The sequence below is a fragment of the Capricornis sumatraensis genome, chromosome 11, assembly GCF_032405125.1.
Source record: "Capricornis sumatraensis isolate serow.1 chromosome 11, serow.2, whole genome shotgun sequence".
NCBI lineage: Eukaryota > Metazoa > Chordata > Mammalia > Artiodactyla > Bovidae > Capricornis > Capricornis sumatraensis.
In genome coordinates, this window is record NC_091079.1 from 92,266,955 (window position 1) to 92,282,376 (window position 15,422).

Here is a 15,422-nt window from a genome sequence, read left to right on the forward strand (position 1 = left end):
GTCCCAGAGCACCAGTTTTGGGTGCCCTGCTTCATGCACCGAACTTGCACTGGCCACCTGTTTTGCATGTGGTAATGTACATGTTTGAGTGCTACTGGGTTAATCATGTTTCCATTATGGCTTGCAACTGTAATTATCTTTTATTTTTTGTTTGGCTATTGATTGTGAAAATGGATAAATATCTTTCACTATAGTGATTATGTAACTATTATTCATTTTAATATGTTGAATTAAATAATGGAATTATATATCACTGTATATATGCATCTAATTATACTTAACAATTGTATATCACAGAAAATAATAGAATTATACATCACTAACTATCATTTAATATAAAAACCTATAATCACTCTTTAAAATCCAGAAGTACACTAGAATTATCTTGGAATTTCCTGAAAAATGCAAATGCCCAGGTATTGCTACTTTTTTGAAAACTCCAAATGTGATTATAATGACCAAACTAGCTGACATATTGAGTGCAGCACTTTCACAGCATCATGTTTTAGGATTTGAAATAGCTCCACTGGTATTTCATCTCCTCCACTAGCTTTGTTCATGGTGATGCTTTTGAAGGCCTACTTGACTTCACATTCCAGGATGTCTGGCTTTGGCTGAGTGATCACACCATCATGGTTATCTGGGTCATTAAGACCTTTTTTGTACAGTTCTTCTATGTAGTCTTCTTAATCTCTTCTGTTTCTGTTACGTCCACTGTTTCTGTCTTTTATTGTGCCCTTCTTTGCATGAAGTGTTCCCTTGGTATCTCTAATTTTCTTGAAGAAGTCCACAGTCTTTCCCATTCTGTTGTTTTTTTGTTTCTTTGCATTGCTCCCTTAAGAAGGCTTTCTTATCTCTCCTTGTTCTTTGGAACTCAGCATTCAGATGGGCCTATCTTTCCTTTTCTCCTGTGCGTTTCACTTCTCTTCTTCTCTCAGTTATTTGTAAGGCCTCCTCAGACAGCCATTTTGCCTGTTGCATTTCTTTTTCTTGGTGTGGTTTTGATCACAGCCTCCTATACCATGTTATGAACCTCTGTCCATAGTTCATCAGGCACTCTGTCTGTCAGAGCTAATCCCTTGAATGTGTTTGTCACTTCCACTGTATAATCATAAGGGATTTGATTTAGGTTATACTTGAATGGCCTAGTGGTTTTCCCTACTTTCTTCACTTTGTCTGAATTTTGCAATAAGGAGTTCATGATCTGAGCCACAGTCAGCTCCTGGTCTTGTTTTGGCTGACTCTATAGAATGTCTCCATCTTTGGCTGCAAAGAATATAACATAATCAATCTGATTTCAGTACTGACACACAAATGAATATAAATAAAATAGGAATTATGAATATCAGTGGATTGTATTACTGTCAATACATTGGTTATAATATCGTATAAATGTTGCCATTGGGGAAACTGGTTAGAAAACAAATGAGATCTCTCTGTATTGTTTCTTATAACGGCTTTTGAGTCGACATTTGTCTAAAACAAAAAAAATTAATTAACCCAAACGATAAGCAGGCAGCCTTTTAAAAACACAACGAAACTTGTAGAAATTAAAAGTTACAGAAGTGAAAATACAGTAGAACAAGCTAACCAGCAGATCAGATTAATTCGACAGATGAAGCTGTGGATTGGAAGACAGAATTAAGTAAATTACCTAGAATCCATCAGAGAGAAATATAAAAATAAAATTAAAAGGAACATATGTAAGAGCATCTGATATATTTCTAATTTAGGAGGAAAAAGTAGGGAATGGGATAGAGGTATTTTGAAGAGATAATCCCTAAGGATTTTCAGAGATATGATAGATATGATCCCATAGATTCAAAGAGCACAATGAACCCCAAGCAGAATAAATAAATGAGTTATAGTGAAATTTCAGACAGCTAAGATAAATAGAGGGTATTAAAAGCAGAGACAGAAAAGGCAGATTTTTAGTGTGAAAAAGATAGCAGTTCTGGCAGCAAGCCTCTCAATAGCAACAAGGGAAGCCAAAAAGTTTAAAAATACTTCAAAGTTCTAAGAGAAATCAACTGTCAAACTGTTGTTGTAGACCTATCTAAACCATCACAGGCTAATGAAGTTTTAAAAAAGATATTGGCAAATGCAGAACTAACTAACCAGTCAGAACAATCTTCCCAACCCAGGGATCGAACCCGGGTCTCCCACATTGCAGGCAGATCCCCACCAGCAGTAAAAACCAAAACAGAGTGGTTGCCATTCTGATACTCCCACTAAAGAGACTGATGAGAGATGAACTCAGGGAAAATATCCTTGAAGACATTTCTGCACTGCAAGAGTAAAGAAAGTATGAGCCAAGAAATGCTAAACATTCGTCAGAAGCACTGACTGTAAAATAGCAAACACAATAACAATGGGACTTCCCGGGAGGTCCAGGGGTTAAGAATCCACCTGCCAGTGGAGAGGATACAGGTTTGATCCCTGATCTGGGAACGAAGATCCCACGTGAGTGAGTGAGTGAAGTCGCTTAGTCGTGTCGACTCTTTGCGACCCTATGGTCTGTAGCTTGCCAGACTCCTCTGTCCATGGGATTTTCCAGGCAAGGATACTGGAGTGGGTTGACGTTTCCTTCTCCACATGCCGGGAGGCAAATAAGTCCCAGCGCTAACGGTACTGAGCCTGTGCTCTGGAGGCCGTGAGCCCAGCTATTGAGCGCACTCCCGGCTTATGCTGAAGCCCACACGCCCGAGAGACTGTCCTCCAGCACAGGGGAAGCCAGGCAGTGAGAAGTTTGCACAGCGCAGCCAGAGCGTAGATCCGGCTCACTGCGACTAGAGACAGCCTGTGCGCAGCAGCGGAGACCTAGGGCAGCCAAAATGAATAAATTAAAAAAACGATAACAGGGGCTTCCCTGGTGGCTCAGTGGGAGAGAATCCACCTGTCAGTTGCAGGAGACGTGGGTTCGATCCCTGGTCAGGGAGAATCCCACCTGCCGTGGAGCAACTAAGCCCATGTGCTGTAAGGACTGAAGCCTACATGGCCTGGAGCCCTGCTCTCTTAACAGGCCAGGCCCCCGCAGTGAGAAGCCAGCACCCTGCAGCTGGAGAGTGGCCCCTGCTTGCCACAACTGGAGAAAAAACCCACACAGCAACAAACACCCAGCACAGCCAAAATACATAAGTAATACAAATCTTCATTTTTATTTAATAAATTTAATTTATTAATTTAATATTTTAATAGATTTAATTTATTAATTCAATAAATTTAAATTATTTCTTAAAAATAGATAAATAATAAAATTATAAGAAAACAATAACAAATACTATTAATGCTAACAAATTTGGAGAAACAAAAATAAAATTGAACTGACATATTGAAGAACAAAAACACATAACATGGGAATGGAGTATTTGGAGTTAAAGCTTTCTAAGATCCTTGCATTTGTTGGAAAGATAGATTTTTCAAATGATTTTAGTTTTCAAATGGTGTGCATATTAAAATTTAAGTTCCACTGCTAATTAAATAGAAATATACATCATTATGCCAGCAAATTTGGAAAACTCAGCAGTGGCCACAGGACTGGAAAAAGTCAGTTTTCATTCCAATCCCAAAGAAAGGCAATGCCAAAGAATGCTCAAACTACCACACAGTTGCACTCATCTCACACGCTAGTAAAGTAATGCTCAAAATTCTCCAAGCCAGGCTGCAGCAATACGTGAACCGTCAACTTCCAGATGTTCAAGCTGGTTTTAGAAAAGGCAGAGGAACCAGAGATCAAATTGCCAACATCTGCTAGATCATCGAAAAGCAAGAGAGTTCCAGAAAAACATCTACTTCTGCTTTATTGACTATGCCAAAGCCTTTGACTGTGTGGATCACAATAAACTGTGGAAAATTCTGAGAGAGATGGGAATACCAGACCACCTGACCTGCCTCTTGAGAAACCTGTATGCAGGTCAGGAAGCAACAGTTAGAACTGGACATGGAACAACAGACTGGTTCCAAATAGGAAAAGGAGTACATCAAGGCTGTATATTGTCACCCTGCTTATTGAACTTACATACAGAGTACATCATGAGAAACGCTGGACTGGAAGAAACATAAGCTGGAATCAAGATTGCCAGGAGAATATCAATAACCTCAGATATGCAGATGACACCACTCTTATGGCAGAAAGTGAAGAGGAACTAAAAAGCCTCTTGATGAAAGTGAAAGAGGAGAGTGAATAGGTTGGCTTAAAGCTCAACATTCAGAAAACTAAGATCATGGCATCCGGTCCCATCACTTCATGGGAAATAGATGGGGAAACAGTGGAAACAGTGTCAGACTTTATTTTGGGGGGCTCCAAAATCACTGCAGATGGTGACTGCAGCCATGAAATTAAAAGACATTCACTCTTTGGAAGAAAAGTTATGATCAACCTAGATAGCATATTCAAAAGCAGAGATATTACTTTGCCAACAAAGATCTGTCTAGTCAAGGCTATGGTTTTTCCAGTGGTTATGTATGGATATGAGAGTTGGACTGTGAAGAAAGCTGAGCGCCAAAGAATTGATGCTTTTGAACTGTGTTGTTGGAGAAGACTCTTGAGAGTTCCTTGGACTGTAAGGAGGTTCAACCAGTTCATCCTAAAGATCAGTCCTGGGTGTTCATTGGAAGGACTGATGCTAAAGCTGAAACTCCAGTACGTTGGCCACCTCATGTGAAGAGCTGACTCATTTGAGAAGACCCTGATGCTGGGAGGGACTGGGGGCAGGAGGAGAAGAGGACAACAGAGGATGAGATGGCTGGATGGCATCACTGACTAGATGGACATGAGTTTGAGTAAACTCCGGGAGTTGGTGATGGACAGGGAGGCTTGTCGTGCTGTGATTCATGGGGTCACAAAGAGTCGGACATGACTGAGCGACTGAACTGAAGTAAACTGATACATCGTTAAAATTCAAAATAGTAGGTAGCAAATGAAATAAAAGCGTCAGCCGCTGCTGCTGCTAAGTCGTTTCAGTCGTGTCCGACTCTGTGCAACCCCGCAGACAGCAGCCCACCAGGCTCTCCTGTCCCTGGGATTCTCCAGGAAAGAACACCGGAGTGGGGTGCCATTCCCTTCTCCAACACATGAAAGTGAAGTGAAAGTGAAGTCGCTCAGTGGTGTCCAACTCTTCGCAACCCCATGGACTGCAGCCCACCAGGCTCCTCTGTCCATGGCATTTTCCAGGCAAGAGTACTGGAGTGGGGTGCCATTGCTTTCTCCAAAGAGCATCAGAGTCAATCCAAAAGAAATCTAGAAAAGGGGATGGAGGGCAAAGAAAACAGAGAGTAGAAAACTAAAATAAGAAGAAATAATCAATGTATATTAGTTGTCAGAATATATATAAACTTATTAAACTTGTGAGAAATTATCAGACTAGATTTAAAATGCATAAAATATGAGAACATGGAATAAAAGTAAAAAGTGAAACTGTGAAACACTAACCAAAAGGAAAGATATACCAGGCAAACACTAACCAACAGTAAAAGAGCAATAGTAATACTAGGTCAAATAGCAGAGACTGCTGTTCTTTTCTTCCTTACAGTGGAACTGTCAGTCTTAATGGCTGCTCAGCTAGAGACTCCACTTCCTAACCTCTCTTTCAGATGGTTGTGACCATGTGTTTGTGTTGAGGACCATGGAATATGAACTAAAGTGATGACTACATCTTCCTGGAACTCTGTTTAAAGACAAAACCTGCTTGTCCTGCTTTTTACTCCCTTCTTCCAGTTGCTTGGAGAAGGCACCTGCAGCAGGATGTTTGTTACCATATTGAGTGAGTGGCAGTCACGGAACAGAACTGTTTACTAGCCCTTGGTGTACATTTACCTTTGAATTCTTATGTGCAAGAGAAATAAAGCTACTGTTTTCTAGATTTCTCTGTTATAGCATTTTAGCATATACCTTAATTATATCATATGCTTTAGGGTATTATTATCATTATGGTCACTTCATTGGAAATATAAATTCCAAACTTGTGTGCAACAAGTAATCTAACTTTGATATATGTAAAATAAAAATGAATAATTATAAGAACTATGTTCTTGACAATCAACATAAATGCTGCCAACTGAAAAACAAGGCACAGTGTGAGAGTTGGGAGTCAAGTTTTATCAGGGATAGATACTGCTCCAGAGAGGTAGGGAGGAAGGTCAGTATATGTGTGGTTTTGGTGAAGGGGGAGTACATTGCAATCAAGCACCAATTTTTGCAGAAGATTGCTACTGGCCTTATGAAGTCATTAGTCGCTACTAGTGACTCTTACTACCCCTAGTAGACATAAGAGGAGTTGACATTAGTGCTTTTCTAGAAATGAGGAGCTGCAAGAATTGGGCTCATAAAATCTTCTCCTGAAGAGATCTATCTGAAGACCTGGTCTGCCAGATTTTCTCAGAGAACAAAGTGTCTCATTCCTGAACTCCACCCTGAACTCCTTTCAGGGAGGGTTGAAGGTCAGTAAGCTGCAGCAGCTCATGATTTAATCCTTGTAGAGGTAGCTGGCAAGTGCCAATTTGTAGCTGGCGATGCAAAAAGCAAAATTGTAATACTTTTAGAAGACAAGGTAGAAAAATATGTTTATGACAGAGGTAGAAAAGAATTTCCTAAAAAAGTACAAACATTAAAGGAAAAGATTGGTAGTTTTGACTGTATTAGAAGTACTTTGTATTACATTGGTATCACTAGTAAATACTCATATCAGAATATGTTATTAAAGATTAATTTGTAAAAACAGACTATAAGAAGATATGTATAGGGACTTCCCTGGCAGTCCAGTGGCTAAGACTTCACCTTCCAGTGCAGGGGCTGTGGGTTCAATCACAGGTCAGGGAGCTGAGACCTCACATGCTTCATGGCCAAAAAAACAAAACATGAAACAGAAGCACTGTTGTAACAGATTCAATAAAAACTTTAAAAATAGTCCATATTAAAAAATCCTTTAAAAAAAGATATGTGTGGTATATATAGCTGCATGGAATAGTATGCAGACTGTATAAGTATCATCTATGAATTATCTAAATACAGCCCAAGACAAAGAGACAATAGGTATGAACAAGCAATTAATAGAAAAAATCAGTAGTCAACCTGCATATGAGAAGATGTCCAACCTCACTACAAATTAGTTATATATTAATACATAATAAATCCACAATGAAATACCATTCACACTCATGAAATTCTCAAACCTGAGAACATACCAAGTGTTGCAGTGTTAATGAGGATATAGGTAGCACAGTGGAAGTTCTCATATAGTGTCAGTGGAGATATAAATTTGGCATTTGTGAAAAGTAAAGATATGTCTACAGTACAACCCAGCAATTCTATTCCTAGGTATATGTTTGATAAATTCCTGCATATTTACCTAAGGAAACATTTAGAGTGTATTTGAAACAGTCTTGTTATAATAGCAAAAGGAAAAAAATTTTTTAAGTCCCTGACCATCCTTCAGCAAGAAGAATGAGCAAGCTCCGTGTATGTGTGTGTGTGTGTGTGTGTGTGTGTGTGTGTATAATGGAAGATAGTTGTGAAAATGAATGAAGTAAATTTCTGCATGTGAATATGGGAAAGTCATGTAGTGTATCAAGGAGGAAAAAACAAGTCACAGAAGCAAACAGTTTAACACATGTATGTGTAAAAAGTTTTAACACTTGCAAAACAATATTATGTGTTACATACAGATACCACATTTGTATTAAATGTATAAGAGATTTTATTATCCATGCAATAGGTGTTTTTGGTCATTGCCTTTCCTTGTGATAAGATGGCATTTGGGTTGTAAAGTACTGGTAAATTATTTGTTTCCTGTGATGAAAAATGAGTGTGGGTTTTCTAAGTATTAGAAAACTAAAGTGTGTTTCTAAACACACTTTAAATGCAAAAGTGTGTTCCTTTGCCTCATAGAAAAGCTGCTACAGTATACACTTAGAAACTTTTGACTTATTCTAGTAAATTCAGTTGCCTTCTAATCCATGGTAGATTGGGCTTCCCTTGTGGCTCAGCTGGTAAAGAATCTGCCTGCAACGCGGGCGATCCGGGTTTGATCCCTGGGTTGGGAAGATCCCCTGGAGAAGGGGAAGTCTACCCACTCCAGTATTCTGGCCGGGAGAATTCTATGGACTGTATAGCCCATGGGGTCACAAAGAGTCAGACACAACTGAGCCACTTTCACTTTCGCTTCCATTGTAGATTAGACCGCCAGAGGCAGATACTTAGGTAAATGAGAAATGATGGCCAGCTGTGATATATAACACAGGAGAAATCACCAAATGCACACATGGTTATTAAAAGTAGTCAAAGTTAAATGTAACATACAGAGAGTGAGTCACAGATTCCCTATTAACTCCAGGTGATAGGCTGTATACTACTGCAATTAATGATAACCACCCCCCACTCCCAGATCATCCAGATGTTTCTGTTTTGGTTCAAGTATTGAGGAATTTTTATGATACATATTTGCAACAATATTCACCAATTTTAAAAAAGATTTGGGACTTAAAGGAAGCTACTTTTCTGTTATGCAAAAGTAACCTTTTTGGAATAGCACACTCCTAAATTATGCCTAGTAAGTGATGTATTTCTATATTTCATTTATTCAATAGACATTCTATGAGTAATTTACCACATGGTAGGTATAAAGTTGACACTGGCTGTACACAGACAAATCAGATAATTTTATATATATATATATATATATATATATATATATATATATATGCAGGGCCGTCTGCTGTCACCCTATTTAACCTGTTCACTGAGGACAAAATGAGAAATGCCAAGCTGGATGAGTTACAAGCTGGAATCAAGATAGGTGGGAGGAACATCACCAACCTCAGATATGAGGATGATACCACTCTAATGGCAGAAAGCAAAGAGGAACTAAAGAGCCTCTTGATGAGGGTGAAGGAGGAGAGTGAAAGAGCCAGATTAAAACTAGATATTAAAAAAATGAAGATCATGGCATCCAGCTGCATTACTTCATGGCAAATAGAAGGGGGAAAGGTGGAAATAATAACAGATTTCCTCCAGTTGGGCTCTAAAATCACTGCAGATGGTGACGGCAGTCATGAAATCAGAAGACGATTGCTTCTTGGCAGGAAGGCTATGACAAACCTAGACAGTGTGCTGAAAAGCAGAGACATTACTCTGCTGACAAAGGTCCGTATAATCAAGGCTATAGTCTTCCCAGTGGCCTTGTGTGGTTGTGAGAGCTGGACCATAAAGAAGGCAGAGAGCCAAAGAACTGATGCGTTCCAACTGTGGTGCTGGAGAAGACTCTTGAGAGTCCCTTGGACAGCAAGGAGATCAAACAAGTCAATTTTAAAAGAAATCAACCCTGAATATTCATTGGAAGGACTGATGCTGAAGCTGAAACTCCAGTATTTCAGTCACCTGATGCAAACAGTCAGCTCATTGGAAAAGTCCCTGATGTTGGGACAGATTGAAGGCAGAAGGAGAAGAGGGCATCAGAAGGTGAGATATCTGGATGGCATCACTGATGCAATGGACATGAACTTGGGCAAACTTCGGGAGATGGTGAGGGACGGAGAAGCCTGATGTGTTGCAGTCCATGGGGTCCCAAAGAGTCAGACACAACAGGGCAACTGAACAACAACAATACCATCCACTAACACAATATGTGATATATGATATGGGTTAATGTATGTTTGTTTAGGAAAAGAGAAAGTACTAGTTTGGCTTTTTGACCTTTGCTATACTTTTACTATTCTGAATTTTTTTTTCTTTGATTAGAAGTAGAGAGAACTGAAAACCATTGAATTTAGAATTTCAGTTGAGAGATATATTTTATGAATTTCCCATAGGCTTCTTGCATGTGTATTTAAGATTTTTAAAAGTTTAATCTCTTTAATTTTGTAATCCTAATTCTAACAATGCAAAAAATTAGTATTATTAAAATGGCCATACTACCCAAAGCAACATACAGATTTAAAGAGATCCCTATCAAATTACTCATGTCCTTTTTCACAGAATTAAACAAATAATTCTTACATTCATATGGAATCATAAAGGACCCAGAATTGCCAAAGCAATCCTGAAGAAAAAGAGCAAAGCTGAAGGCATAATGCTCCCAGACTTCAGACTACACTACAAAATTACAGTAATCAAAACAGCATGATATTGACACAAAAACATATATGGATCAGTGAAACAGAATAGAGAGCCCCCAAACAAATCCACACACCTATGGTCAATTCATCTTCAACAAAGGAAGCAAAAATATACCATAGGGAAAAAACAGTCTTTCCAGCAAGGGGTGTTGGGAAAGTTGAACAGCTACATCTCTAATGAAATTAGAAACACTGTCATACCATATGCAAAAATAACCTCAAAATGACTTAAAGACTTAAACATTAGACATGACACCATAAAACTCCTAGAAGAGAACATAGGCAAAACATCCTCCAGTATAAATTGTACCAATATTTTCTTAGGTCAGCCCCCCAAGGCAATAGAAATAAGAGCAAAAATAAACAAATGGGCCTAATGAAACTTACGAGCTTTTGTACAGCAAAAGAACCATTAAGAAAATGAAAAGAAAAGCTAGTGGCTGGGAGAAAATAACTTGCACATGATGTGACTGACAAGAGCTAAATTTTCAAAATATGCAAATAACTCAACAGCAACAAAACAAACAACCCAATTGAAAAATGGGCAAAAGACCTAAATAGGCATTTTCCAAAGACATACAAATGTGCCAAAAAGCACATTATAAGATGTTCAGCATGGCTAATTATTAGGGAAATGCAAGCAAAACTACAGTGAGGTCCCATCTCACACCGCTCAGAATGGAAATTGTTAAAAATTCTGCAAATAACAAATACTGGAGAGGAGTGGAGAAAAGGGAGCCCTCCTACGCTGTTACTGGGAGTGTAAGTTGGTTGCCATAGTGGTGGGGTAGGGGAGAAATAGATTGGGAGTTTGGGGTCAGCATATGCAAACTAGGATATGTAGAATGGATAAACAACAAGGCCCAACTATGTAGCACAGGGAACTATATTCAATATCCTGTGATAAACCATAATGGAAAAGAAAGTAAAGAATTTATATATATATATATATATATATATATATGTATATATATATGTGTATATATATATATACATATATATATGGTGGCTTTGACAGTAAAGCGTCTGCCCGCAATGCAGGAGACCCGGGTTCAATCCCTGGGTCGGGAAGATCCCCTGGAGAAGGAAATGGCAACCCACTCCAGTACTCTTGCCTAGAAAATCCATGGGGTCACAAAGAGTCGGACATGACTGAGTGACTTCACGACATATATATGTAAAATTGAGTCACTTTGTTGGACAGCAGAAATTAAAAAAAAAAAAAACATTGTAAATCACCTCTACTTCCACTTTTTAAAAAGCAGAATGATTTTAGATGTTGCTTGTGAAAGTAACTCAGTCATGTCCGACTCTTTGTAACCACTTCAACTATACAGTCCATGAAATTCTCCAGCCAGAATACTGGAGTGGGTAGCTGTTCCCTTCTCCAGGGGATCTTCCCAATCCAGGGATCGAACCCAGGTCTCCCACATTGCAGGTGGATTCTTTACCAGCTAAGCCACCAAGGAAGCTTGGCTGGCGTTATTTACAAGAAGGAAAATGCCAAGTGTCCAATAGTAGGGAATTCATTAAGTTATGTTATATTCATCTTTCAGAATTCTACTTTGAGAATACCTAATGATGTAAGAAAATGCTTATGCTAAATTGTTAAGTTAGAAAAGATGGCTGTAGAAAAATAGGCAAAATGTTCAGTGGTATTCATGGTAGTGGAATTATAGGTAATTTTCCTTTTTATTCTTTATTCTTTTTTTCTACACTAAACATATGCCAACAGTTATAAATGTAAGAGAATAAAATGCTATTTTTAAGATAGAACCTATTTTCCATTCTGAAATAGAGTTTTTTGGTAATAAAATTTTATCTTGGAAAATAATCATTGACTATTGTGGGTTTTTATGGATATTGTCAATGACCAAGACTTGAATCTTGTTTAAAACTACAACGAGTCACTACAACACAAACTCACTAATTATGATTTAGATAGCTCATTAAAAATATCATTCTTTTTTATTTTTATTTTGGTTGCACTGGGTCTTCGTTGTGGCCTGCAAGCTCTTTGTTGTGGTGCATGGGCTTTCTCTAGCTGCAGGGAGCAGGCTTCTCTTGTTGCAGTTTGGAGACTGCTCTAGTTCTGGCTCGAGGGCTTAATTGCCCTGCAGTATGTGGGTTCTTAGTTCCCTGACCAGGGGTTGAACCCACGTCCCCTGCATTGAAAGGTGAATTCTAAACCACCAGACCACCAGGGAAGTCCCCCCAAATATCATTCTTATTATGCACGTTCTTGTCTCTCAAGTTGAAGAAATAAATAGAAGCATATATATGTTACTAAAGTCGTGAATTAGTACTCACAATGATGATATGGAGAACCTTCATGTTCATACTTAATATTCTTTTTTGTTCTCATGAAATTTACAGTTCTTCAGTGGGTAGTGCACTTCCTCGAAGGCGCTGCTGTGTATATATTACCATTGGAATGATATGTATTTTCATTGGGATTGGATTAACTGTGAGTATTACTCTATTCCTTGTTAGAATTCTTTCCTCTTAACTTGATCAGTAGTAAATGGTGAGGTTTGGAACAACTTTCGTTGATCCCTAAAGAACCTGCCTCCCTGACATACCAGGCCAGAAGCTTCTAAAAAATTTTGAGCAATCTGAAGGCAATCCATGGGCTTGTTCTCAGCGGAGTTTGCCCATCCAGGTGAAATCATGTCTTGGGATCCCTCTGAAAGTTCTTGATATTGGGAACTTTTATCATGCATTTAACAAAAAGCCCATTTGTTTTTATTCAGTGCCAGCCCTAGTTTTGCCATGGCCAGAGCTGAAGCAATCCTCATTCAGCTACAATGGTCTAAAAAACTCTTCTTTTTATTCAAATCAGACAAAGATTTATTATCAATATGGGGATGGCATCAGGGATATAGATTAAATTCCTTTATAAATGGTTTAATGGGATTTTTGTTGATTTGATAAAATGTATAGTTAACATAACCTGCTATGTCATTTTATGAAATTTTGCTCTATCCGTATCAGTCAACAAATGCAGCAACTCATATTTTGTCATCTCGGGAATATGTTTCATAAAAATCACCAAAAAAGCCAACGCAAATTCTCAGTTTCTAACCTTTTATTTTTATATTGCTTTTTATTTTAGGTTGGCACCCAAGATTTTGCAAGACGATTTCATGCAACCTATGTTTCTTGGGCAATTGCTTATCTCTTAGGTTTGGTCTGCCTTATCCGAGCTTGTTATTGGGGAGCCATAAGAGTGAGTTATCCAGAACACAGTTTTGCATAAGCTTATTTATGACCTTATGATGCGGTTGAGGGTATCTAACAGTTCTTGATAAGCTACTCTGGACATCTTAAATCATTTACATAATGGATTTCATTTTCATTTATGTATGAAGTTTTAAGACTGGGAGCCTTATATGAACAAACATTTATTGTACTACATTATAGGCAAATAGTTTCTTTTGCTGCTAAGTTTTCAAGCTCCAAATAATAAAGCTTGGTCTTCATGTTCTTTTACATGTCTTAAAGGTATTTTTGATTTGTTCCCAATCATTATACCTAACAGCACACTTTCATTATTTTTAAATCAATTATTCTATTACTTGCTGGTCTGTGAGTATTCTCAAGGAGTGTTTATAAATATTGCTGTAATAGCTTCACATTTATACTCACTTTTTAATTAAGCTATCACAATTGCTTGCTTTAAATCTAAGCAATATGCATTTTGCTTGAACTGCTTATAGTAACTTTAACCTAAGATCATAGTGACATCGTTCAGGAAGAAAAAATATGTTTAGTGTACCTTCAAAGACTTGACATTCTTGTCAGATAAAGACCATTTCTAGATACTGTATGCTTGTTTTATGTTGTTTGTAGAAATAAATAATATTTTGGTAGTAATTTAAAATACGAGAATAAAAATATTTATTTGTCCACCGTTGGAGATATGTTGGATAAATGTTTGTTCTCAAAGATCACAGGACTTTTGTCTTTCATTTTTGTCATTGTTTGAAAATGTTCTAATTAGAAAAGTTCTGGCCTAGATTTATGAAATTTAATATTAACCAGCTCTATGTATTCCTTTATGGAACTTGAAGAAAGTGTTTCACATAACGTTTCATAATATTTAACAGTTTACAAAAATGTATCTGTATCAGATTGTCCTCCTTTTCATTAGATCATGGTTAATTTTTCTTATTGGGGTGTGTGTGTGTTTTAGTCGCTCAGTCGTGTCTGATTCTTTGCACGTCCATGGACTGTAGCCTGCCAGGCTCCTCTGTCCGTGAAGTTCTTCAGGCAGGAATACGGGAGTGGGTTGCCATGCCCTTAGTTTATGGAATACGTGGGGCTTCCCAGATGACACAGTGGTAAAGAATCTGCTTGCCAGTGCAGGAGATGCAAGAGACTTGGGTTCAATGCCTGGGTTGAGAAGATTCCCTGGAGGAGGAAATGGCAACCCACTCCAGTATTCTTGCCTGGAAAATTCCATAGACAGAGAAGCCTGGAGGGCTATAATCCATGGAGTCACAGTCAGTCAGACACAACTGAGCACACACACATGGAATACTGAAATGTGAAGGAAGCCTGTGACATTTTACACGGGCTAAAATGTTAAGATTAGATGCAGTTAGTTTTATCATCCTTCTCAAAGATAGCTGGTCAAATGATTACCAAATTTATTCCAAATACAGATCAAAGACAAAAAGCAATGTAGTTTTCTAGGAATTCACTAGGATTTAAAGAATCACCTCTTGTACTGCCCATCTTTGTAGTTTTAAAAAGAAATTACTTAGCTGAAAGGTAATAGTCTAAAGCTTTTGAAGTAGTACTGAATAGAATTAGATAATGAGGTGATCTGAGTAAATCAATTGGCTGTTCCAGAGATAAGAATAATATTTTTAATTATTTATGTTCCTGATTAGTATAAAATGTACTCATCAGAGAGTTTGGGGCAAAATGCACATAAATTTCAAGGAGTAAATGATAAATGTATAAATGCACTAGCTCAGGATTATATGTATCTTTGAAAATACACTAATAAAGATTATTGTTCAAAAATTACCTTGTTCTATTCCATTAAAAAAAAAAGAGGTCTTTCCAAAGTTGCCTTGAGATCTTACTCTAAAGTTGTCATGTTCAAGAATGCATATGATGTTCCTTTATATAATATTCAGTTACATTTTTCCAGTATTTTTGTGCTTTATTTTAAATATTTAAACAAAGGTTTTTAATCCATTTGTAATATACTTGATCCTAGGTATGAAATAATCTATTTTTTTCCTCAATGGTTGACTAGTTGTAGCATCATTGTATACTGAATAATACATTCCTCCCCC

The 15,422-nt window shown here is 37.7% G+C and overlaps 1 protein-coding gene across 1 annotated transcript in view; it reads left to right on the forward strand.

Moving 5' to 3' along the window:
• The window catches only part of PIP4P2 (phosphatidylinositol-4,5-bisphosphate 4-phosphatase 2), a 75,934-nt gene extending 60,854 nt beyond the window's left edge, over window positions 1–15,080 (forward strand). The window contains exons 6-7 of the mRNA XM_068983765.1: window positions 12,487–12,577; window positions 13,226–15,080. Of these exons, the coding sequence (XP_068839866.1) occupies window positions 12,487–12,577; window positions 13,226–13,369 (235 nt within the window). The 3' untranslated portion in view covers window positions 13,370–15,080. The remainder of the gene's footprint in view (window positions 1–12,486; window positions 12,578–13,225) is intronic.
• The last annotated feature ends 342 nt before the right edge of the window (window positions 15,081–15,422 follow it).